The 25,842-nt window shown below is 40.2% G+C and overlaps 1 protein-coding gene across 3 annotated transcripts in view; it reads right to left on the bottom strand.

Moving 5' to 3' along the window:
- Positions 1-10,621, bottom strand: part of USO1 (USO1 vesicle transport factor) — an 87,114-nt gene extending 76,493 nt beyond the window's left edge. Inside the window, exon 1 of one of the 3 annotated variants that reach the window (XM_078148454.1) lies at positions 10,463-10,621. In XM_078148454.1, the coding sequence (XP_078004580.1) occupies positions 10,463-10,528 (66 nt within the window). In that variant the 5' untranslated portion in view covers positions 10,529-10,621. The remainder of the gene's footprint in view (positions 1-10,462) is intronic. The other 2 variants (XM_020988460.2, XM_020988461.2) reach the window with 2 other exon arrangements.
- Positions 10,622-25,842: the final 15,221 nt, after the last annotated feature.

Raw genomic sequence — 25,842 nt, 5'->3', positions numbered from 1 at the left:
CAGTCCAAATCCTCACAATGGTAGGAAAGGGGTAAATCTCCAGGGTGGGGCCCTTGGAAGCCCTGGGGGCAACAGGAGTAGTGACCATCACGCTAAGACTGGGAGAACCAGGCCCAGGGGTTCTAAGGTCCTGATGTGCCAGGAAGGAACCTAAAGTGCTGACATTCTGAGCCTCAGATCCAGGGGCACCCTCCCCCCAGGAGATGGAGGTCAGTGCAAGAACCCAGGAGGCAAACCAAGGCAAGACCAAAAGCAGGGCCAACCACCCCTTCAAAAGCACAGCAGGGGGCAGAGCCTGGCCCTGGCACAAAGCCAAGTAAATCAAAGCAAACACTGACCAGTAGCAAAAATTACTGAGGCTCAAAGGGGGAAAAAGGGATTTTCCACAAGGACAGCATGAACACCTAGAAGAAATGAAGCAAGAGATAAAAATAAAAGTTCTGGCAGAAAGAACTGCATGTTGCTTAGCAGACAAAGTAGTGAACCTTACCCAAGAAATGGGCTCCCTGAAGACTAGAAGACCAAACAGAAACCAATGATTCCATGAGACAGCAGATAACATGAAAGAAAATCTAAAGCCTGGAAATGTAGGAAAAGTAAAGGTATCTGATATCAAAAATAACTGACCTGGAAAACAGGTCAAAAGGAAAGGTCACTTAAAAATCATAGGACTTCCTGAAAAACATAATTAGAAACACACCCATCCACCCACTTCAAGAAATAAATTAAAGCTTTTCAAATCTATTAAGATAAAAGGGCAAAGACAGAAAGAATCCCAAAAGGAAGTATCTCAGGAAGGTCACAGGCCAAACTGAGCTCTGTCCAGAAACCAGTTAAAGAACCAAGAACCTTGGGGTCCTACAAGAGCTGGTGGCTGCCACTAGAGATAAGAGATCTCGGGATAATACACTCCAAATAACAAAAAACCACAGGCTTACAATCATGAGGAACTCATCCTGCAAAACGTACTATAACCTGCGAGAGGGCCTTTAGTGAACTACTGGACTTTCAAGCACTTCCAATGAAAAGCCAGTGCTGAACAGAACGCCTGGAACACAACTAATCTGTGCAGCTTTCTACATCCTGGGTCCTTAAGCTCCATTAGGACAGTGCTGCCTAGAGCTTTGGCACAGGGCCTACTGCACAGCAGGTGCTTACATAACAATGGGTGAACTGAATCCACTACAGCTACACAAGGCACACACAATTTTTTTTACAATTATTATTAATAGCATTTACATAGCATTTAAGGTTTACACCAAGAGCTTTATAATAAAGCCGGTGCTATTATCTTCCCTATTTTACAGATGAAGAAACTGAGGCTGAGAGAGGTTCAGTGACTTACCTAATGTGACTGAACAAAATCAAACTCTGAGGTAAAGTTCACCACTCTCCATCCTATCTACACTAGCTGTGATGGGGATATCTATTTTAAAGCCAAAACATTAAAACAACAACAACAACAACAAACTTAAGTCTGCTTCTCAGATGTAATGTCAATACAATCATATAAAATCAATTAAGGCATCAAGAGATGTGTAAAACTGCCTGGTCCAAATCTAGATTCGTGACAAAACCAAGCCTAAGGATTGTACTGCTACTTTGCCCTTTTATTTTTCTGGTCTAGACCTCGGATTTCATATGTGTCAATATGACCAGGAACTCTTGTCTTTGATATGTTGCTAACATTCTGTGGCAACAACTTGAATCAGCTGACCTTTATCTGAAATTTCATCACAGGATCACAGACTAAGAGCTGGAAGGTTCTTTGGAGGAGACCAAATTCCACACCGTCATTTTACAGGTGACGAAACAGATCCAGGTTTGCACAGCTAGTATGATCTGAATCTGTGCCACTAGTTTGGCACAGATAAACAAAAAAAAAGTCACAATACAAAATTCTGGAGACACCAGAAGATAGGGACCTCTCAAATCAAGAAACCAAACATTGATTACGTACTTACTGCATGAATATCACTGTGACAAATACAAATAGACCCTGTCCTCAAGAACCTTACATTCTAACACAGGAGATAAGTATGCACGAAATAAATATCTACTAAAGAGTAAATGAAAGGTAATTGGCATGTGGAGCCAGCACAAGGTTAGGGGAGGAAGGAATCATGGTGTCTGAACTAAGTTTTGAAGATAATTAGAGATTTTGAGAGGAAAGGAAGAGCAGAAAGTGCATTCATTCCATGCTTGTGCAAAGGCACAGAGATGAGGGACGGAACGGTTTGTGTGAAGAACACAAAAAGTGGGCTTCCAGCTAAGACAGTGATATGAAAAGACATGGCAGAACCAGGCTTGCCCACATATGTCCTAGCCAATATGCAAAAAAAGGTAATAGATACAACAACAAAAAAATAACTGAAGAAAAACAAAAAGAAACTCTTACATCCAGTCCAGGACTGCATGAAAAGCCTATCAGAAGCCTAGGGAAAGGGCATTCCTGACTGTAGGCCTGGGCAAGTCACAACCTCTCAGTACTCTAGGCAATTCTCTAATTAAAATGAAAAATTACAGAGAAGGAACTGCCTTACATTGGTAGAGGGAGACGACTTAACTAGGATTCCCCAGAGCAATGAAATCACAGGTCCGCTCCCTACACCATTACTTTCTTAACATGGTAAACAGTATCTATCTAAAAAGCAGTGCTAGCCTTATCTGTCCCTAAGATGAGGGATAAAGAAAGAATAGTCACTGTAACCACTATTATTTGATGCAGACCTAGAAATGCTAACCATAGCAATATAAGGAAGGGACAAAAGAAATACCATTCAAAATAACTACAGAAAGTATAAAATACTTGGAACCTACCTTATAAACATCAACAAAGAAATTAAATGAAATCAACTATAAAAGCAGCTGGAGAAATAAAAGACTTAAGTAATTAGATTTTTATCAATTACTCTGAAATGGGTTACACCAACATAATAAAAATGACACTGTTACCTAAATTAATGTATGGATGAAATCCCATATTAATCAAACTCTTAAGTAACAAAACGTTAAGAATCTAAGGGAAAAGATGGGAAAAGGACATGGTATCAAGAGATCTCAAGTTATACTACAAGACAGAAATGATCAAAACTATTTGGTACTGGATAAAGAGAAGCAAAGTTCATCAGCAGAACCCTAGACCTGGAAGAAAGATTACTAAAGTAGTGTTCGATAAAATCAAAGACTCTAAATAGGGACCTAAGGATTCACTAGAAATTGCTGAGAAAATGGCAACAGGGCAAATTTAGATTTAGAGTTTTAGGCCAGTAACTCACACCACAGACCACAATAAATATCATAATCAAAGGAGCAGGGAAAGAAATACCTTTCATAAATATCTAGAAAAAGAGTTCTTAACCAAATAAAAGACAGAGGATCACAGAAGATAAAATGGACAACTCTGATCACATAAAATTAAAAACCCTTTGCACAAACAGATACAATGCAGTAAAATAAAATTAGAAGGTTCACAGTTAACTGGGTTGGAAAAATCTTTGCAGCAAAATTTCTCTGATAAAGGTCAGCTATCCAAAACACATAGGAAATTAACATAATACGTAAGAACCATTTTTTCACAAAAGATTAAAAAGTCAAAAGATAACAGGAAGTTCTCAAAAGAGAGCTATCAAGCTATGAATAACCAATGAATAAGAGAAACCGAGTAAAACAACTCTAAAATTCCATTGCACCCTATTAGAACGGCAAAGATGACATAAAAAGGAAAATGCCAATTGCTGAAGAGTTGTGAGAGGAGAAGCACATTAATACATTGCTGGTGGAGCTGTTAAGTGATCCAACCATTCTGAAAAGCAATCTGAAACCACCCCCAAAACATCACTAAACTGTGATCCTTTGAGTTAGCAATTCCACTACTAGGTATGTCTGTTCACCCAAAGTAATCAAAGCAAGAGGAAAAGGAAGCTACAGTAGGCAGAATTTGATTTGTACCAGAGATTCTAGGAAAGCATATTTTTGCTTCAGAAGAAATACAGATAGGATTCCATGTGCTAATTAAAATGCTTCAAAGGAAGTAAGCTCATGGATGGATGGGAAATGATGACACAAAGATAAACAATTTCAACACTGAGGAAGGACAGAATTTGTTTGAAGAGACTGATATGTATACACAAGGAACTCATAAAGCAACTTACAATATTAAAAAGAAATGTACAGAAGGACACAATGTCAAAATAACAAACGATGAACATGAGTGTGACAGTCCTGCAAAAAGAGTTCTGAAATCTAAAGCTCAGAATGAATGGAGGTTTGTGACAGAAATAAAGACAATAAAACAGGGGTAAGCTATATTGGGAGAAAAAGGAGCAAAGATGAAAAAAACTTGCTTATAGTGGAGAAGGCAGAGCTACTAAACTGTTGAGGTTTTTCTGTGAAAAGAGAATGACCTGTACACTAAAAATGACAGACAAAAATTACTAACAGATGTTGATACACGAGATAAGTAAGGAGATAGTAAAAGGGCTCCTAGCTGCCCTTGATTAATACAAACCACCTGGCCCAAAAACCCTTCTTGGGTCCTGAAAGAACTGGTGCATTTAATTGCTGAGCTACTAACAGTGATTTCTGAAAGAACATAGAAAACAGATGATCTGTTAAGACTGGAGATGGACACACGTCCTGATTTTTGAAAAAGGGAAGAAAACAGGGTTTACAAACTATAGGCTAAGATATGAACAAATAGTTCGCAAAAAGATTTAAGCTATAAATGGTCATATGAAGAAATGTTCCAAATCACTTGCAAATTACAACTCTGAGAATCTACCACATACCTACTGGATTGCCAAAAATGACAAAAAAAAGGAAAGTAACAGTTTTTGGAGAGGACACAGAAAGACAGTCACATTAATACACAGTTATCAGAGCTATGAATTGGTAGACTTTAGGACTACAGCCTAAGTCACTAAGGCATACCCTTACATACACTACCAGCTAGACCTACATTCCAAAAGGATTCAAGAAAGAGGAAAGGGACTTACATGTACAAAAATGTTTACAGCAGTTCTTTCTGAAGCAGCAAAGAACTGGAAACAAAGGCGATGCCCAGACCCTGGGGAATGGCTGATCAGATCATGGCATATAAACGTAACGAAATGCTGAGAACTAAGAAATGGGGAAAGGGACCGTTTCAGAGAAACCTAGAAAGATTTGTACGAACTGGAGGGAAATGAAGGGAGCAGAAACCAAAGCACAACGGACACCGTAACATACTGTAAATAACAAGAACTTGGAAAGGTGCAAAACCTCTGGCCGATGGAATGATCTACCGGGATTCCAAAGGCCCAGGGATGAAACCCCGAGCACCAACTGACAGAAGGTGACTCTTCTCAGACACGGCCAAAGTGGAGATTGGTTTTGCTTGACCGCGTATATCTGACACAAGGATTTTATTTTTCTTTCTTTCAGATGGGGGCTAGGGGAGGGGGAAGGTGCCCCAGCGGGCAACAATGAGAACACCAAAACACTTGGTAAAAGAGGGCCTGAAGCATTTAAAAACATTTATTTCAGAATGGAACTGAGGGTCAGTGAGAAGTACAAACTGAACCCGTTTGGAGATATGCTGGATATGCTTAGAGAAAGGCATGTGGCAAAAAGAAAAGCAAGCCATTCACAATACAGGTTCATAGTTTCAGGTACTGTTCATTCTCTTTTTCTTTTCTGCTTTACATATGGAAATGTTCATCTTATTTGGTGCTGGTTAAGTACAGAATTTTTTTAAAAAGAAAAAATAACCCTACAAGACTGAGTTTAACTGCAATGCCTAGCTCAATTCTAGAACTCATCATTAAAAAGAAACGATTGGCTAACATCTAGAAAGAGGAGGGATTACAAAGACCCAGGCCTGGCTTCACCGACAACAGGTTACACCACACCCTTTGACCCAGCAATACCACTACTAGGTCTGTATCCCAAAGAGATCAAAGAAAAAGGGAAAGAACCTGTATGTACAAAACTGCTGATGGCAGCTCTCTCAGTGGTGGCAAAGAATTGGAAATCGAGGGGAGGCCCATCAACTGGCTGAAGAAGCTGTGGCAGAGGACTGTGATGGAAAAATACCGTGCTAAAATAATGATGAGGGGGAAGGGTTTCAGAAAAATACGGCCAGAACCGAGGTGAAGTGAAGTGAGAACCAAGAGATCACTGCGCACAGCAACAGCAATGTTGTATGATCAACTGGGATAAGCGAGCTACTCAGCAACACGATCATTTACAACAACCAGGGGCACTCGTGATCCACCTCCAGAGAAGGAACTCATGAATTCTGACTGCAGACTGAACGATTTTTTAAATTTTATTTTTCCTGGGATTTTTTTGGTCTGTTTTATTTCACAACATGACTAATACGGAAATGTTTTGCATTATTACACATGTATAACATATAAAACTGCTTGTCTTCTCAATAAGGGGGAAGGGGAGAGAGAAAATTTCTCAGAATTTTTTTCAAAATGTTAAAAATTGTTTTTACATGGAATCGGAAAAAATATTTTTTTTAAAAAGAAATCACAGCAAAACCAGAACTGGAAATAAAAAGGATAATCAGAAAGAAAGAAAAAAAAAAGAACAGGTTATGCCAGGTGAACCTCATTTCCAGTTTTTCACAGGATTACTAAACTAACAGATTACAGGAATGCTGTAAATAGAGCTTATCTAGGCTTAAACAAAGGTCTTAATGAAGTATTTCCTATTTTTCTTTAGAAAATATGTACAGACATGGCTTAGGGTTAGTAAATAATACAAGATGGATTCAGAACTGATTGGATGGCCAGACTCAAAAAGTGTCTGCGAATGTTTCAAACAGCAACATACCAGGTCTCCAGTGTAGTACCACAGGGATCCATTTAGCTCTGTCTGACCTTTCATCAATGACTTGGATAAAGGTCTATGTGACAAAAAGTGGGAGGAATAGCCAATACCCAGATGAAGAGTCAGGATCCAAAAGGATCAGCTAATTGTCCTCCAGTTGCAGCCTGGAGAGAATGTTTTTTACATTTTTAAATACAATAGAAATTTATTTAACCTATCTTAGGGTGCGCAAAAACAGGGGCTGGCCCTCAGGCTGTGGATGGACAACCCTTGCTAGAACACAGAGCCCATTCTCATTACAAGAAATTCAACAGAGATTTACAAATGTAAAGTCTCCCACTCGGGTACCAAAAGAACAACTTCACAATCACAAATCGGGGAGGCCTGGATAGAAAGCAGCTGTTCAGGAAAAGTTGAGGGTTTTCTGAACTACAAGCTCAACACGAGTGTATGACACGATGTGGTAGCCAAAAAGGATGATGTGATCTTGGGCTGCATTAAGAGAGGCAGAGCTTCCCAGCACAGGGAAGTAACAATCTCACTATACTGTGCTCGTCAGATCTCATCTGCAGGACTGTGGTCACTTCTGCGTGCCAGTTTAAGGACACTGACAAACGAGAGTGACCAGGGAAGGATCGTGAGTCTCTATCATACGAGGATGGAAAAGCACATCCTTATCTTGGAGAAGACTCAGTGCAGAGGCTAGCTGTCTTCAAGTATCTGAAGGGCTATCACGGGGAAGAGGGATTAAATTTGCTGTGTCTGGCACCAGGGGAAAAAAAGGGACCACTAGGTGTAAGTTACAAAAAGACAAAATTAGGCTTGATGTCAGAAAATAATGTTCATGATCCAAAAGTGGATCATGAGACACAGTAAGCTCTGCCTCCTTGGAGGGATGGAAGCAGAGGCTGCATGGCCCCCTGTATTTTACAGGGGAAAGGAAGGGAATGAGCAGCTATAAGCTCCAGGCACTGCACTGAGGGCTGACAAATATTATCTCACTTGATCCTCACGATAACCCTGTGAGACAGGTGTCATTATGATCTCCATTTTACAGTTAAGAAAACTGAGGCAGACAAGTAAAGTGACTTGCCCAGGGTCACACACAGCTAGAAGACTCTGAGTTGGGACTGATGGGAATTCCTTGGTGTAGTGGTTGGCCTAGACTAGATGCCCATTCAAGTCCTCCCAACTCTTAAACTCTGCCATCCGTACATACAAATATATTAATAGCAGCATTTTTTCCCTTAAATTCTGACACCTCTCTGCACAAATTTATTAGCACCAGCACTCTTTTGTTGTAGTAAAGAAATGGAAACAAAGCGGAAGCTCATAAACTGGGGAACGGATGAACAAACTATTTTAATATAATGGAATATTATTTTACTCTAAGAAATTACAGAAGGGCCAGATTCAGGGAAACCTCTAAGGCTTGTGTGAATGGGTGCAGCAAAGAACAGAACAGCACCAGAACCATTTATACAATGACAACACGGTGAAGAAAAACAACTTGGAAAGACTTCAGAACTCCAACCAATCACAACTCCCCAAGTTTAAGAGCAAAACATGCTTCCCACCTCTTAGCAGAGAGGTGATGGGCTGAAGAATAAGATTACGAAATTGTTTCCCTTGATTATACTTACTAAAGTGGAGGCTTTTATCTTTATAAGAGAGGAGGGGGGGTGTGTGTGTGTGTGTGAAGTCATGAAAGAAGACAGGATAGCAAAGTAAAAAAAAAAAGAGCAGCAATGAAACATTCTAAAACATTGGAAAGCAGAAGGAATTTCAAAAAGAGACAGAGAAATATAATCCTATTTCTCTAAAAAGTGATTAGCAGATTTCAAAATGAAGATCAAGCAGGACTCGAAAGAAGAAATGAGAGAACCCTCCAAACCCACCCCTGTGTGGAGGTGTGTGAGAGGGGAAGGGTGTCCACAGGTTATCATACACTGAGCATGTTTTTGGACTTTTTCAAAGTATTGATAAACTGTACAGATTTCTTCCTCTTCTTTTTCTGTTTTCAAAAAAATACCATCTGTTATACGGGATAGTTCTATGAGGAGAGGGGTAAAGATAATGGGCCAAACTATGATGAGATTAAAAAAACAAAAACATCAATTAGAAACATTTTTAAATGCTCATTAACTGAAAAAAGTAAAATTTTATAAAAAAAGAATAGAGAAAAAAGTGATACAGAATCAAAATCCACATTATCTTCTTTCGTATACTAAAATTTTCCTATGCGTTTGTCTTGTGTCTGTGCCACGAAACTGCAAGCACTTGGAGAGGAGGGACTTGTCTTTTGCCTTTATATCCCCAATGATTACTTAGCACTGTGACTGACACATAGTAGGCAATTAATAAATGCTTACTGAATAATTTGTAGATGTTCCATCAAGTTCATTAAAAAACAAAACAAGAAAGCAAGAAGGCCAGTAGAGTTTGCCATGCTACTCTTGGAAGCCAAGGCAAGAGAAGTACATTGGGCCAGGATATGAAGGGCTTGAAATTAAACAGAGAGCAAGCCTGTAGACCAGGATTTCTTAACCAAGAGTGCACATCATGCCTCCCTCTCCAATCCCAGAACTTGTCATATTTTGATAAGTTACTACATAGAGGGTGGCTTAAGGTTTGCAAAGTTTACAAATATTATATTGAGATCCTCACAACACCACTGAAAGATAACTGATACTATTATCCCCACTTTACAGATGAGAAAACTGAAGCAGAGATTAAGTGACTTGCCCAAATGGGTCACACAAGGAGGAGATAACTTTGTGTATACATATATATGTACATATATAATACACACATATACATAATACATATTATATGTATTACACATACACATTATATATAACCTATGCTATAAACCCCATATTGTGTGTATGCAAGTTAAATATGTGTTACATATAGGCTGAATAGATAATACATATTAGATAGTACATATAAATCACATAAACTGCATGTACATAGGTATCTATGCACATAGGTCCGTTACACATTGTGTTAACTGCATATAAGCTGTATAGACATGTAATACATAAAATGCATGCTATATATGTACACACATACATAAAACCATACGTATATATGTGACCACATACATGTGTCATAGATTGCACGGGCATAAGCGCACAGACAGCATACACTTGGTTTCTGGTGTATTTTCTGCACTTCACATGACTCTGAAAGGATTCAGAGTGGATAACATGAACGCGTGTATATAAATATCACACTTCTACATCTCCATGCACACCTATTTTAGACACGGTAGAGAAGGGCCGCCGGGCGCCCCCAGACCCCAGGGGGAGGGAGGGGAGAGGCAGGGCAGGGAGGCCGGACCAGAGACTGGCGGCGCCAGCCCGAGGGATACCCGGCACAAGGGGACAGGCTCCCGAGGCACCGACCCTCCCCGCCCCCCAGAGCGGACCCCCCCGGGGCGCTCGGCTGGACAGCTGGGCTCCGACCCCCGCCCCGCCCCCACCCCTGCCCCTGCCTTCCGCCCTCCTCCTGGGGCCCGCGGGGCGGTCGGCGCAGCCGTGGGCCGCCGGCGCAGCTGGGGGCCGCATCCCCTCCCCTTCCTCCCTCCCCCCGCGGCCCGTCCCCCTCCCCGGCTGCTCCTCTCTCTCTCTCTCACCGTCTCGGCCCCCGAGGGCTGGGGTCCGGTGCTCTGACCCCCCATCACCCCGCGAAAGAAATTCATCTTGCCGCTCGCTCCGGGAGGACGAGGTCCCTCCCAGGCCTTCCCCAGAACCCCTACCCCCGACCTGCCCCCCAACTCCCAGGCCTAGCCCTTGAACTCCGGACCCAGCCCCCAACCACTCCGTCCGCCCGCCCGCAGTCGCACAGCCCGGAAACCGCCGCCGTGCGGGCCGGCCTGCGCATGCGCGGGGACGTGGCCTGACGTGGCGGCCGGGAGGGAGGGAGGAGGGGCCCGGCAACGGCTCTCGAGCTCGCGCGTTGCCCTCGGAGCCCCGCCCCTCTCCGCCGGAGGCCCCGCCCCTGACTCCGCCCCCTCTCGGAGGTGCCTTTCCAGCTATTCCTGAATTTCCTAGCCGGGGATTTCCACTTTATCCTCCTGTGTACACCGTATTCGTACGCAGCAGTTTGCAGTTTGTCTCCTTCTTTCGAAGGGTAGTGACTGTTTTTTCCAAGTTTTCATTAAGCACCTTACTATGTGCCAGGCACTGTCAGTCAAACACTAATTAGACATCTGCTAGATGCCAGGTACTGCGCTAGGGCTGAGGATGCAGAGAAAGGCAAAACAAACTCTGGGAGAGACAAGCGAAGGATGATGCACAGCCAGAAAACATGCACAATGAACTGGAGATCATCTAAGAGGGAAGGCACCAAGATGAAGCAGCCCCGGTGACTGCACAGCTCCTGGCTCCTAGTAGGGGCTTCATAAATGCTAGTCCCCTGACTGCCCCCCCCCCCGCCAGTCCTAGAGAAAGTCGTGACTCCCGCACACGTGCTGGGCTGTTTTTCTTAAATTGCCCATCTTTTTGCTTGTTTTTACCGTCCCATCCACTACCCGGGTAGCACTGTCTTTTATAAGAATGGGGGTGGGGGGAAAGAGTAAAAGCAGTTTAGCTAAACCAAACAACAGACCCGGACGACGCATGCAACATCCCACTCGCTGTACTGCAGAGGGGAGAAGCAGCTTCATAGAGGCTGGGTTTGGTTTTGTTTTTTAATTCGGAAAATGCCCCAAATGAGCATTTCCATATGCAAAGTAGAACATAATAGGAAAAGGGACTGTACATGAAACCTCTATGTCACATAGCTTGTTTTTTAAAAAATAAAGTATGTGAGAAATTCAACAAGACACTTTCAAAGCTGTCCTGCTTGTCCACTTCCTTTTGTGTTCCCCTCAGTTCTCTTCCATGCGTTAAACACTACAAGTTTCGATGTGCCTCTTACTTGGTCATTAATCATTTAACTAAACAAAAAATGTCGTAACAAATAAGCACGGTGAAGCGCGGAGGTAACACAATAGACCCTCAGGATGATTGATAATTGCGATGAAAGAGTTCTTGTCTTTTAAAGTTGTTTTTCTTCACAATGTTGTTGTCATTATGTAAGTTGTTCTGATTCTTCTTTTACTCTGTATAAAGTCATCCAAGTATCTAAGGAGAGGATTGGCCAATGAGAGCCCATAGTTCATAGAGCATATGGCTACATCTCCTTCCATTCTTCCCATTTTTTGGACTGAGCACAAATGTAAGAGTAATCTACTTTCGTTAATTTCTAGGATCTCATTTTGTACCTGCTAGACTCATTAGTCAGTCAACAAACACTCATTAAGCATCTGCAATGTGTCAGGCACTAGGCTAAGCACTGGGGATGCAAAAAGAAGCAAAAGATTGTCCCTGCCCTCAAGGAGCTCACAATCTAATTATTGTAGTTGGTCCAAAATACACGGCTCTTAGTGTTTTAATTTAATATAGGAGATGCAGCAAAACAGTGAAATGGCAAGGACTATTATAGGTGCTCAGGCTGCTAGGTGGCATTGTGGGCAGAGCAAGGAATCAGGAAGACCTGAGTTCAAATGTGACCTCAGACACTTACTAGCTGTGTGATCCTGGGCAAGTCATGTAATAATTCTGTTTGCCTCAGTGTCCTTATCTATAAAATGAGCTGGAGAAGGAAATGGCAACCACTCCAGTATCTTTGCCAAGAAAACCCTCAAATGGGGTCATGGAGAGTTGGACACAACTTAACAACAACAAAAATTACAGGTTCTATAGCATTATGCCAAATGAGATAATAGAGTTGAGGGAATTGCCTTGAATTAAAGTACAGAAGGCAGCAATAAAGCAGGTTGAGATAAAATTCAGCATTCAAACATACTTGAATCTCTAGCCCTTTAATCTCCTGAACAGAACCCAGACAGTTCTGCAGCTTAGCAGAGCTGAATGGGATCAAGGCAGTCTAATTTAAAGGCAGTGGGAATTTAAAAGCAATGTCATTCTGCTGCTCTGCTGGCCAAGTAGATCTGATCCCCTTAGCCATAGCAACCACAAAATAAATATTCTGAATCTTATGTATTCATCATCCTAATATAGCCATGACATTCATCTGCAAAGTGTACTTCCTATTCTTTGTCTGACCCAACAAATCTTATCATGAACCTCAGTTATGACCTCATTTCTAATTTTTTTTTTGTACACACTGAAACTGGATGGGTTTTCAGGTGAGGAAGTCCACTAATCCCCTATTCCACACCAAAATATTTTGCATTATTCCGGGAGCACTTGTATATGAATAGATTAGGCTCACTCACACATCAGAATGGTCTTCTCTATTTCACTCAAGAACCTTGAGTCAGGGGGCGGATTCCCTTAACAGGGCCATTAGATAGGTGTGGAAGGTGCATTGAGTAGCCACACTCCCAACCCGAGAACCTCCAGGCCATATGTCAGAAAGAATTCTTGACTCTTTGAACTTCCAAACTAGCTTTGATCCGTGAAGTCATCATGAATGGCTCACAGCTGGTAATTCCAGAAATTCTGGACCTCTGCTCTACTGGAATGTCTCAGCCTGTTAAACAATCTCACTCCTTAATGAGGAGAGGAGAGGAGAGGTCTGTGGTTACCTCTGGAAGAATCTACTTGGAGCTGATTCAATTAGGCTCCAGTCTTAAGGACAGTGATTTTTTCTAATTATATGGACTAATAGTCTTTTCCTTGACCTTTATGTCTATTCCAGACTGAAACTGCAGTACTGACTTTATGTAACACTGACTTCCCTGACCCCCAGTAATGGTTTCCTACCAAGAGTAGGGGATGATGCTCTGCATCTCAGTTCCATTCAGCCTGTAACAGTTGGATTAGTTTTTGCAAAGGAGTTATTTACTTCAAAAAGTTTTAATCACAAATACACAAATTTACTCCCCCAACATGTAGGAGGTATAATTCCACCCACCCCCTTACCACCTCAGTCTCTGTGAATTAGGTTGATAGCTTAGCTCAGTTCCTATAGAATATAGGCCCAAGTACCAAATCCCAAACTCTCTTTGGGCTCAGTTTTTGGCTTCTCAGGGCTGACTGGTTGCAACATCTTGCCTGTGTAACCTCTGTCCCAAAGCCCACTTCTATGGGATTCTCTCATTATTGATTGAGATGAATGCCCTGTGCTGTGTGAGGGATGGGGTGGAGTTGGTGAGAAGCCAGAGAGCTCCAGCCTTCACCAGTCCCCCTTCTGGACCCTTCAAGGCCAGTCCCCTTTGGGACTCGTCAAGCAGAAAGTTGCTTTGGGCACTCCTGGCTTCCAGCTTTAAGACGGATGGGTGGAAGAGGCCAATCTCACTTCAAGTTGCTAAAGGAAAAGTCTCTGGGAAGAAAAGAGAGGACCCAGCAGTCTCCATCATGTCCCTGTTCCCAGTTTGCTATTCTAGAGACTTCAGGGAGTTTTCGCTTGGGTGAGATCCAGGACCTTCTCTTGGTTGAGCTGTCATCTTGCTCCCAATGGGAGAGCTCCTTCATTTTGTGTCATCTGGTATATATTCTTCTACGTACACCTTCTCTGATTTCTGTTTTGCTAAGATTGGGTTTCTTTGCTACTTACTATGTGTTCACTGTGAAACTGGTATTAGGTGGGAAAAGGGTCAAGCCTTGGACATAGAACTGGGGACCCTGATAATTAAAAACAGTGGTCAGAGGTTAGAATGAACCTCATCATATCCTCCAGACTAACAACATTTAAGGAAGCAGATAGATATAATTTTAGCGTAGGAGTACTCTTTCTGAGGAAGATAGAGTGGCTTCCTACTCTTCCTCTTGGCAGAAATTACTCTTCTTTGGAGGAGGGTGAGGGAAGAAGAGGCTGGAGAGGTCTATTCTGACATGGAGCCTCACTATACATGTGGGGCTCACTCCCTACGCCAAGAATATCCATGGCTCAAATTCCTGGGTCCAGTGGGATTGCACCAGCAGCTAATGCTGAGGACAAACGACCCCAGAAGAGAAACAAATATCCTCAGGCCATTTTGCCACCACCCCCTCAGTTCAATGGGGGTGACCCCATGGTGGGTGAACTGTCTGTTATTTACTCTCCCTTAGGGTATAGCAGGAAGAGGACAGATTGTCCTAGTCTGGCAGTTTTTAAAGATGCAGTCAATGAAACCAATTCGAAAAGTCTCCTCCCTGTCCACTTGGTAGGGGAACACAGTTAAGCAGGGTTCCTCCATGTTAGGAGATCTGGGCATGTACAAGGCAGCTCCTATTCCATCAATCACAGAGGTATCCGGTTTAATTTGGCTTGCTTCTCCTAGGCAGAATGGACACTCAGGTACCAGTCTAACCTGTGTCAATCAGATAGCTATCCTCTTAGGAAGCAAAAAATTGTAAAGAAAAGGGTCATTAAAAAATCCCTGGCATAACATTTATAACAGACTACCTTCTCTCCCAATTTTAGAAATAGATATAACAGTCCCATCCAGGGGTATGCTAGAAACAGTTCATGTGGACTCTCCAAGGAGTTGATTATTAAGTTTTCAGAGTATTTACACCTCAGAAATCAGCAAACACCACAAATCAGGATTTGAGTTATTGTTTTATTCATTGTCTAGATTTAAGAAAGTGATGGAGAAAACATTCATAATGAAGATCAAACTTAAAATGTACCATAAATACATTTTTCCAGAGAGCCAGTTGTTAAAGGTTTACCAGCACACCAGTGGTCCCACCTTACTCAGATCAACAGTACTAGAACCAATGGCTATTTTTATTACCTTACAAAATGCAGTGATAGAATTATAAAGAATGACATAGTATCAATGTATACACAGTAGTATGGTCATCGATTAATACCTCAGTCACTACAGACAAGGCAGCTAGGTGGTGCAGTAGATAGAGCATTAGCTTGGAATCAGGAAGACTCATCTTCATGAGTTCAAATCCAGCCTCAGGCAATTATTAGCTGTGTGACCGTGGGCAAGTCACTTAACCCTATTTGCCTCAGTCTCTCATCTGTAGAATGAGCTGGAGAAGGAAATAATAAATCTCTCCAGTACCTGCCAACAAAATCCCAAATGAGGTCACAGAGTCAAACACAGCTTAACAACAACATTATAGATATTGCATAAGTATATGCTCTTAGCAAACACCTTCTGCCAGGATCTCCATGCCAAGACCACTTTTTACTATTAGGAGATACTCTGTTTTCCAGAGCTAAGGCCCAGCAAGCAAACTGTGCCTTGAGCTTGGCGTACTAACAGTCCTTTGGCTCACCCTCTGGTTGAACTCCCTGCAGCTAAATTACAGAATTGATTCGTTAGCCCCAGGTAAACCCTGAGCTTGGACAAGAATCTGCAGGAACCATGTTCTGGTTACAAAGACCTGCTATGAGTAGACTTTTTTCCACTAAGCAAATTTGTCTCATTGTTGCTCTTAGCCCATCATTTCTATGTCTACACCTCATTAAGTTGCTCTGTGTCTAGCCACAACTATGGTAGCAAGGCTTAGTTTCACTGCCTTGGGGTCTGCTTTTCGACCCCAGCATTTGACTCTGATTTTCCTCCTCCAATGGAATAAAGAATGCTTTTTGCTTATAACTAGTGTTAGCTATTTGGTTTTGTTTTACTTTATTTTTCAGAGCTTAAGAGTTGGTTTATAATCTTAGTGAGTTCTTTGGTATTTTCAGAGTTAACAGTTGTTGAATAACCTCTGTGGCTCTTTGGGCATTGATTTTCTGAGTCTGACACTTCTTAGAGGATCCATTGATAGTCACTGAGGTAGGAAGTGGAAAGCAAAGATACAGAGAAATAAGGACAATTAAACATTCCAATATTTAGGTAATAATGTATCTTGGGAATGGAAGACATCCTGCCCCAAAACACAAACTCTTTGCTCTAGAATAGCCCCTCCTGCTCTTTGGATAGTGGAAAGGTTATTAAGACAGTCACCCTGTCCTTTGGCATCAGACTCCATAGGCGCAAAAATTTCTTTACAGTGGAATACATGAACTCAGTATCGATGATCCTGGCTTAAGCAGCTATTTCGGTGAATAACAGTAATCTGGTTACAAAAGTCTTTCAGAGGTTCCCTTGGAGTTGACTTTGACAGTAGGGCAAACTTTAATTAATCCTAAAAGCATATATACTATAACAAGGATAGCATTATAGCATTTGGTTGTTTGAATAAAATCAATGTGTATTCTAACAAAAGAAATAGACCCATCATATAGGCTACTTTTCTTGGTCTTGGTTTGATTTTCCAGTATTGTGCCAGACAGATAAGGCTGGTGTAATAATATTGCTGGGCTATTAAAAAAAAAAGCTGTGGATTGTAGTAGCACTAATTAGCACCAATTTCCCCCTTTGCTTGAGTTTATTATGCCAAACACAGGAACAAGTTAAGAATGACCTTAGGCACAAATGAGCTAGCTGGACTTTTAGAAAAGCAAGGTCTTCTAGAATGACTAATAAGAAGCTGAGGAAGAAATAAGATAAAGTAATAATTGTTTTGCTTGAGGGAGGGGTGAAAGAGAAAAGGCTATATAGCCTTAGTTATGGATTCAACCTTCAGTTTCTAAATTTCCTGGAGACTTAGAGGAGGATGGCCTTGGATTGTATTTCTGAAACATTCCTCTTCACAGGCTTTCTGTAATTTACAAAAACAGAGATGGTGAAGTTTGTTCAAGGCCTAAATTGTTCATTTCAGTTTTTTTTCTCTCCTAAATTCATCTCCTATTCACTTGGATAGACGTCTTGGCTCACCTCACAGAGGAATCTGTGGACAATCGTGTAGGGGTTTTACTAGACCCTACTACAAAACTCAATGCTATAAATTGAACAGCCTTAAAGATGGAGTCACTTAGAGTGGCTACCACCTTAGGGTTTAGATTTTTATGGAACAATCACCAAAGTTATCATTTAAATACCATAGGGACAGTCTTCTATTCCTTCTTGAACTTAACTGTTTCCAAATTATGCTTTCTGATGAGATTTCTGGCTTCCCAATGTTTGCAGTACTGTTTGCCACGCCCAAATCAACTCATTGAAGAACCAGAATATATGCTTGCTTTCTTTTTCTTTTTTTTTTAGGTGAGACAATCAGGATTAAGTCACTTGCCCAGGGTCACACAGCTAGTAAGTGTTAAGTGTCTGAGGTCACATTTGAACTAAGGTCCTCCTGACTCCAAGGCTGGAGCTCTATTCACTGTGCCACCTAGCTGTCCCCCAGAGTATGTACTTTCAAATACAATTAACCAGAAGAGGACTGTGTCTTCCAGACAATTGTCTGTATAGTGTAATAATTCTAATTCATAAAACTATCAAAGGACTCAGGCTAAAGAATATATAACTTGCTAATGTTATAGAAACATCATATCTAGGTATTATTCCAAAACTCAAAAAACAAAACAAAACAAAACAAACCCAACCTAGCACTACCGTATAACACTTTGTAAAATGTCAGTGTAAGGAACATATAGACACAGCACTAATGTGAAAACAATCTCATGAATTGAAAACACAAACATAAAACAAAGCTTATTACAATTCTAATAACAAAAATCTAGTTTATTACATCTCCAAATCATGGAAAAATTTCCATTCATTTATCTTTCAATTTTCAATCACTCAATAAGAATTCATGAAGCACCATTAAGTACTAAGTGCTGAGAATACAAAAAGAGGCCAAAGGGGCCGGTAGGGGGCAGCTAGGTGGCACAGCCCTGGATTCAGGAAGACCTGAGTTGAAATCTGGCCTCAGACACTTGACACTTACTAGCTGTGTGACCCTGGGCAAGTCACTTTACCCCATTCATTGCTTCACCAAAAAAAAAAAAAAGGGAGGCAGCTAGGTGGTGCAGTCAGGCCTTGGAGTCAGGAAGACCTGAGTTCAAATCCAGCCTCAGACACATGACATTTACTAGCTATGTGATCCTGGGCAAGTCAATTAACCCTAATTGCCTCACTAAAAGCAGGAAAAAGAAAAAGAGGCAAAAGACATTCCCTGCTCTTGAGGAGCTCAGTCTAGTGGGGAAGACAACATGCAAACAAAAAATAGAAACAAGCCATATACAAGAGAAACAGGAAATAATGAGCAGAGGGAACACACTAGAAAACATTAAGAGGGATTGGGAAAGATTTCCTGTAGAAGGTAGGATTTTTGGCATTTCTATGGTAATCACATTCAGAAGCCAGTCTAGAATAGTTGACACTTTTAATCTCACAGCTACAAAAATGCAGCACCAACAATTACTATTTAGAACATAGATCAAATATGACATGGATAATAATTGTGCCCAATTAATTGATCCAACCCAAATAAATCCAAATGCTCACTTCTAAAGGTTGTTACCTGATTTCAAGTACTTTCCCAAATCCACAAGAATGCTAGTATCTGTGAAATTAAGCTTGGAAATTATTAGAAATCTCAAAAGTAACCCTGACTCCCTCAGGAAGAAAACATTTCTTCAAGTGGTTTGCTGGTTTGCAGGTATGGTACTCTCAATGAAGTCTAAAACACCTTTCTTAAATTTGTTTTGCTGCTTTCTATCATCTGGGGCTTTTTCTCTTTCTTTACTGGTCTTTACTGGAAATCCTAACAAGTTGGTAAAGATAAGGGCAAAGGTAAGACACTTGTATTGAGCCTTGTTTAAGTAAAAAAAGTCACAAAATCTCTCTTCTTGCAGATGGGAAATTGGAAATGGAAGCCACTGATTTGAGTTCTAGATAACACTACTGTATACCAAGTTGATTTTTAAAAAATTTTCTACTATCAATAGGATCTTTATACATTTCTCATTGTCCTTTAATTGAACTTCAGACTTGTATGAGATAATGCAAAATAAAGCAAGCAGAACCAGGACAACACAGTACACAGTAACAGTAATATAGGGCAGCTAGGTGGCACAGTGGATAAAGCACTGGGTTTCGAATCAAGAAGGCTGATCTTTGTGAGTTCAAATCCAGCCTCAGATACTTACTAGCTGTGTTACCCTGGGTAGGTAACTTAACCCTGTTTGTCTCAATTTCCTCATCTGTCAAATGAGCTGGAGAAGGAAATGGCAAGTCACTCCAGTTATCTTTGCTGGTAAAACCCCAAATGAGGTCAGGAAAAGTTGGGAATGAGAAATGACTGAACAGCAGCAGCAATATTGTAACAACGATCAACTGCTACTTCGCTCCCCTAATTAGGACAATGATCCAAGACAATTCCAAAGGACTATGGTGAAAAATGCTATCCACTTCCAGAGAGAGAACAGACCAATCTGAGTGAAGACTGAAGCATGCTCTTTTCAATCTTTATTTTTCTTTGCTTTTGTTTTGTTTGGCAACGTGACTAACATGGACATATGTTTTGCATCACTTTACATATATGTTGTTGTTCCATCATGTCAGTTGTGTCCAACTCTTCTTGACCCCATTTGGGGTTTTCTTGGCAGAGATACTGTAGTGGTTTACCATTTCCTTCTTTTTTTTATAGATGAGACAATTGAAGCAAACGGGGTTGCCCAGGATCACACAGCTAGTGTGTGACGCTGAAATTGAACTCATGTTTTCCTGTTCCAAGCCCTACCTTTTATCCACTGTGCCACTTAGCTGACCCTTTACATGTATACTTGATATCATATTTCTTGCCTTCTCGATGGGTAGGGGAAAGGCTGCAGGGAGGGAGAGAATTTGGAACTCAAAATTGTACAAAATAATGTTAAAAATAAAGAAAGAAATATTTCCATATCAGATTGTGCGCCATCTTGGAGAGGGAGGTGGGGGAGGGGGAGAAAAATTTAAAACTCAAAAACTTAAGGAAGTAACTGTTGATAAATCAAAATAAATTAATAAAAAAAATATTTGAGCTTCAAGTCTGTATCACGTAAATGTATATTTCTGATTTGTTCCTTTTTTAGTTACTAATTGATCAACTTCGAACATTTGTTGCTAATCACAACACTGAATTTCTTTTCATATTGATTCAGTATTTCACTTTTAAAAATACTATTGTTTCCTTACCTTTCTATTTCTCTACTTTCAAATTATGTTTCCAATTGTATTTTCAGATCTAGTTTCCTTTTTCTCCAGTGAATATCTCTTTTCCAAATGAGTACAACTTTCTTACAAATGCATTGCATAACATTTGATCGGAGATACAACTTTCAGGTTGAAAAAGTTTCTCTTTTTACCATGTGATTTATTTCTTATCTAAGATCTTGCAGCTATATGATGTATTCTGATTCCTTTTAGGTGACTTTGCTTTTAATTTGCTAGGCACTTACATTCTGCCAAATAATTAAAAGAAGCCCATTGTGGCCAGGCAAATAAAATTCCTCCTATATTGGCTATTCCTATAAAAGATGAAATATTGTCTTCTTCTCGAAGTATTTTTTCTTGGGGTAACTACTATTCTCAAAAAAGAACCCTCCTATTGTGAACTGATCTAACCATTCTGGAGAGCAATTTGGAACTATGCCCAAAGGGCTATAAAACTGTGCATAACTCTTTGATCGAGCAATACCACTACTAGGTTTGTATCCCAAAGAAATTTTTAAAAAGGGGAAAAGAACCTATTTGTACAAAAATACTTATAACAGTTCTTTTTGTGGTGGCAAAGAATTGGAAATTGAAGGGATGCCCATCAATTGGGGAATGGCTGAACAAGTTGTGGTATATGATTGTAATGGAATACTATTGTGCTGTAGGAAATGATGAGCAGGATAATTTCAGAAAAACCTAGAAAAACTTACATGACCTGGTGCAAAGTGAAATAAGCAGACCCAGGAGAACATTGTAGACAGTAACAGCAATATTGTAAAGATGATCAACTGTGAATGACTTAGCTATTCTCAGAAATACAATGATCCAAGACAACTCTGAAGGACTTATGATGAAAAATGCTATCCATCTCCAGGCTGAATGTAGATTGAAGAATCTTTTTTTGTTTTTACTTTCTTTATTATTCTTGGTTTTGGGCTGGTGTAGGGTTGGTCTGTGTTTTCTTTTGTAATGTGGTTAATGTGAAAATGTTTTACATGACTACACATTTATAATCTATATTAGATTGCTTATCTTCTCAAGGAGGAAGGGAAGAGACAGGGAAAGAATTTGAAAATCAAAATAAAAAACCAAATATTAAAATTTTTTGTTTACATTTAATTGAGAAAAAATAAAAATAAACAACATGTATACTAAAAATTAAAAAAAAAAGAGTTAAGCTCTGGAAGCACTTTGAAAAGCCAGAACCTTGGCTCTAGTCCATCCAATCTTGCCCACCAGAGGGCAAGAAGAGGGAGTGGAGGGAGGGAGCCCACAGGAGGGAGTGTTACACTCCATGTCCCGTCTTCCTCCTCCAAACCCACTAATCGTGTCACTAGAGACACTAGTCCAGTAACAAACGATGCAGCCAATTAGGAGCTGAGATAGGCCAGACTTATATACACTAAGGAAAGGAAGCTTCAGGAAGAGCCTCTTCTGGACAGCATTAATGGCAGCTTTAGGAATGTACAAGGGCCTCCAACTCTCAGAGCCCAGCAGAAAGTTACACACACCTCAGGCAAACTTCATGAATACCCCACAAAGGAGAGAAAAGGAATTCCAGGAGAAGTCATGAGTTACCCTTTTGCCAAATGTACTGTCTAAGCTTAAGCCCACTTTGTCCATGACTCTGTATATACTTAAGGGATCGTATGTCACAGATTTTTGAGGGGGAGATATTTTTTAATTAACTGTTCTTATACCATCTTAGCAAATACTTCTAGCTAAAAGCTAATTACTCTGGCTGAATAATTTATATTAACGGGATAATTAATAATGATTACATTGTTGTAGACTCATGAATGATAGTATTAGAAACCCTCCCAGTCTCTCAGAGTTACCCCTAGAACACTGAAAAGAGAAGCAGTCAACCATATGCTGGGGACACAACCTCAGAGTTGCTTTGATTTGTATTCCTCTAAGTATTAGTGGTTTAGAATGTTTTTTCAAATGACTTTTGATTCGGATTTCTTCCTCTAAAAATAACTGCATGTACTGTTAATGTATATTTGCTGTGAATGGAACCTTGAGATTATTTCCTAGGGCTGGTATAACCATCATTGTTCTTTTTAATGATGATATTTGTTTTGTTGCTTTTGATATGTATTTACAGATGTCAAGTAAAGTGTGACTGACTTTGCAAGGAACTACAAAATTGTGTGGCCCTAGGGTAGAATATAGCCCTAACTTCACCATGCCCACAAAGATGGCAGACATACTTGGAGGAGGGACTTGACCAGATGGTCAGGCAGTATTCAGATTTTCACTTCCTTCTTCCAACCTTTGGTAATGGGACTTACAGGTAAAGGAAACAGAAAGACAGTGTCGGAAAGTGCTACTTTTGGATAGCATAAGAGATACCATTCTTGGTTAGAGAAGATAATAGATTAGCATTCAGATTGTTTGGTGAGAATCAAGACCAAGAAATGTGACAGACCAATCTATTGCTGACCCCAGCAACCATGGAGGAAGATGGTGAAGCCTTTTCACTTCCATCTCCTTCCTCTGTCTGCATTTTCCTCCTCTGGGGAGAGCAAATCTCCCTGTTGCTACTTAATTTCCCCGATTCTACTCTCCATTCCTCTTTCACATTTTGCTTTAATTTCTAATATTTCTAAACTGCTAATATTGGCCAACATAAATATGTATTGTTTACCTTAGTTTATTTATTACTCAGATATTAGTATAAATGAAGAAAGAAAAAGAACAGACACATTCCCATCTCTAGAAAGAGATGATTCCTTATTCAGAGGTAAGAAACAATCTGGTCAAGTGAAGCTGATCTGGGTGCTTGAAGCTGAGTCAGACCTGTCAGGGCCAAGTGGGGAGGTCCAATAATACTTTAAATAATTTAGACCAATGCAATCCTAGTTATATTTGAGTTGATTTAAAAAAAATGGAAACAAGAATGGCAGGGGCAGTGATGTTGTCCTGAGGGGTTTGAAAGGGAAGCCACACCTCCTGTGGGCAGGGGAAATGAGTTTGAAAGCATCTTCAGACAGGTCATCTAGCTCAGGGCATGATGGACTGCTCAGCTTTGCTTGCTTGCCAATGCCATCTGGTGGTAAGATATAATTTCTTTTGGAAACCTGGTTCCACTCCTCCCAACTTTTCAGAACTGCATTTACTGGATTAATAAGCAAGTTGATGTTTTGGCTTTGAGCCTATGGCCTTTTTATTATTTTGTTTGTTTTACTTTGAAGTTTCCAATTTTCTCTCAGCTATATGATAATAATAATTCACCATTTAATGGTATAAATATTATCCTTATTTTACCAATGAGAAAACTGAGACTCAAAATGGCTTAACTGATTGGCTAAAGGTTATACAACTAGTATTGGCATTAGGACTCGAATATAGATTCTAGGACCTAGTCTCTTTCTTCATTACAATTTATCAATATTCTTCAAATTGTCTCTTAGGTATATTCATCTGCTTGTTTAAAAAGTGACAGCTTTGAAGAGTCAGTCTCTTGCTGAATAATCCTATTAATCACAGAAAAGTGAGTCCTCAAGTAGGAAGCAAGAATTTGAACCATATTTCCTTATATTTAGGCATTTTACTTTTATTTACTAGAAACCAAAACAAACAGGGTAATTTTTTATTTTAGACATGACACTGCTGGCTTTTATAGAGTAGTAATCAAAACTGAAGACTGCAATTTGGAAAGATTGCATAGCTCTAAAGCTATATTAAATCTTGGGTTTGTTTGTTAGTGTATTTTTTTGCCATACTGAGATATTAGAATAAAAGAATGGAAAAAAGAAATCCTTCCAAGTATGGCCCAGGTATTCAAGCCTGGGGAGTTTTAGGTGCTACCACTTTGATGTGACTCTGGATTTACGGAAAGAATGCTGACATAAAGCTGGGGGAAGGATAAAGTTGGTGCAAAAGTTTGGAGAAGAGAGATTCTTTTCTTCAAGAGTCACACATGGTGTTAGATTCTCTTCAGACATGTGGAGAGAAAGAAAAATACTTTGGAAGTACAGGCATATGGGGGAATCCAGTTCTTGAATATGTCTGTGATTTCCCGCTTTCCTCCTCAGGAACTTCAGAGAATTTCTCCTTAGGTGAAATCAGGGCCTTTCTCTTAGTTGAGTTAAGATCTTATCTCACTCCCATCCAAAGAAATCATTTACTTGTCTATTTCCTGGTATATTCTAATCTTTATAACGTCCATTTTTGTTGTTGTTGTTATTTGTTTGAATAAATGGGCTTACTCATTCATCGCTATTCGTAATGTTCTTTTGTGTAAACTGCATTTGGCAGGAAGGAGTCAAGTTGGTGAGTGTAATCAAAAGGCTAGCAACTAGGGGAGTAGCTTTTGTTTAGAACCCCAAAAATCACACCCCCGAAACCAGCAATATTTGGAGGGTTAGATATAATTCTAGCTTGATATAGTTAGATAGACCCTAATTAGTGTGCAAAATGATTCCCCATGAAGTAGCCACTTCATTCAAATTCACATTGCATATTTCCATTGGGCTAAAACCAATTACCACATTTTGCACAATTATAACTTCCAATAGCGCTAATTTTGAATTTAAATGCACCTGCAGCCGCTTCGTGGGATACAATGTTCATGCTAATTAGGACTTAGCTGTACCCTTCCCACAAATAGGAAAAAAGAACATTCAGTCTTATGGCCCTTCTCCTGCTCCTGTTAAGGCATAAACTTCAGTTTCCCTTGGAGAGAGGAAGGCAAGATTCCAGAGATATCTATCAAGGCCTCCCATGAGCTTCATATAGACAACTCCTATGGAATTATGTTTCTTTCATGGGCACACACATGATCTTATAAAAGTACAGGAATTAGAATAATAATATTAAAATACATCATGTGTTTTCTAAGTATTAATAACATGAATAATATTAAAATATAAATAGGTATTAGAGAATCAGATTATATATTTATAAAATTGATTATAGTAGAAAGAGAACTGGTATAGTAGAAAGAGAACTAGCTCTGGAATGAGAGGGATGAGCTCCGAATCCTGCCTCAGACACTTACTACTTCTAGGGACATAGACAGATGA

The sequence above is a fragment of the Phascolarctos cinereus genome, unplaced genomic scaffold, assembly GCF_003287225.1.
Source record: "Phascolarctos cinereus isolate Bilbo 61053 unplaced genomic scaffold, phaCin_HiC Scaffold_9;HRSCAF=440, whole genome shotgun sequence".
NCBI classification, from domain to species: domain Eukaryota; kingdom Metazoa; phylum Chordata; class Mammalia; order Diprotodontia; family Phascolarctidae; genus Phascolarctos; species Phascolarctos cinereus.
The sequence above is the reverse complement of the archived record's forward strand: the minus strand, read 5'-3'. Positions and strand labels throughout refer to the sequence as shown.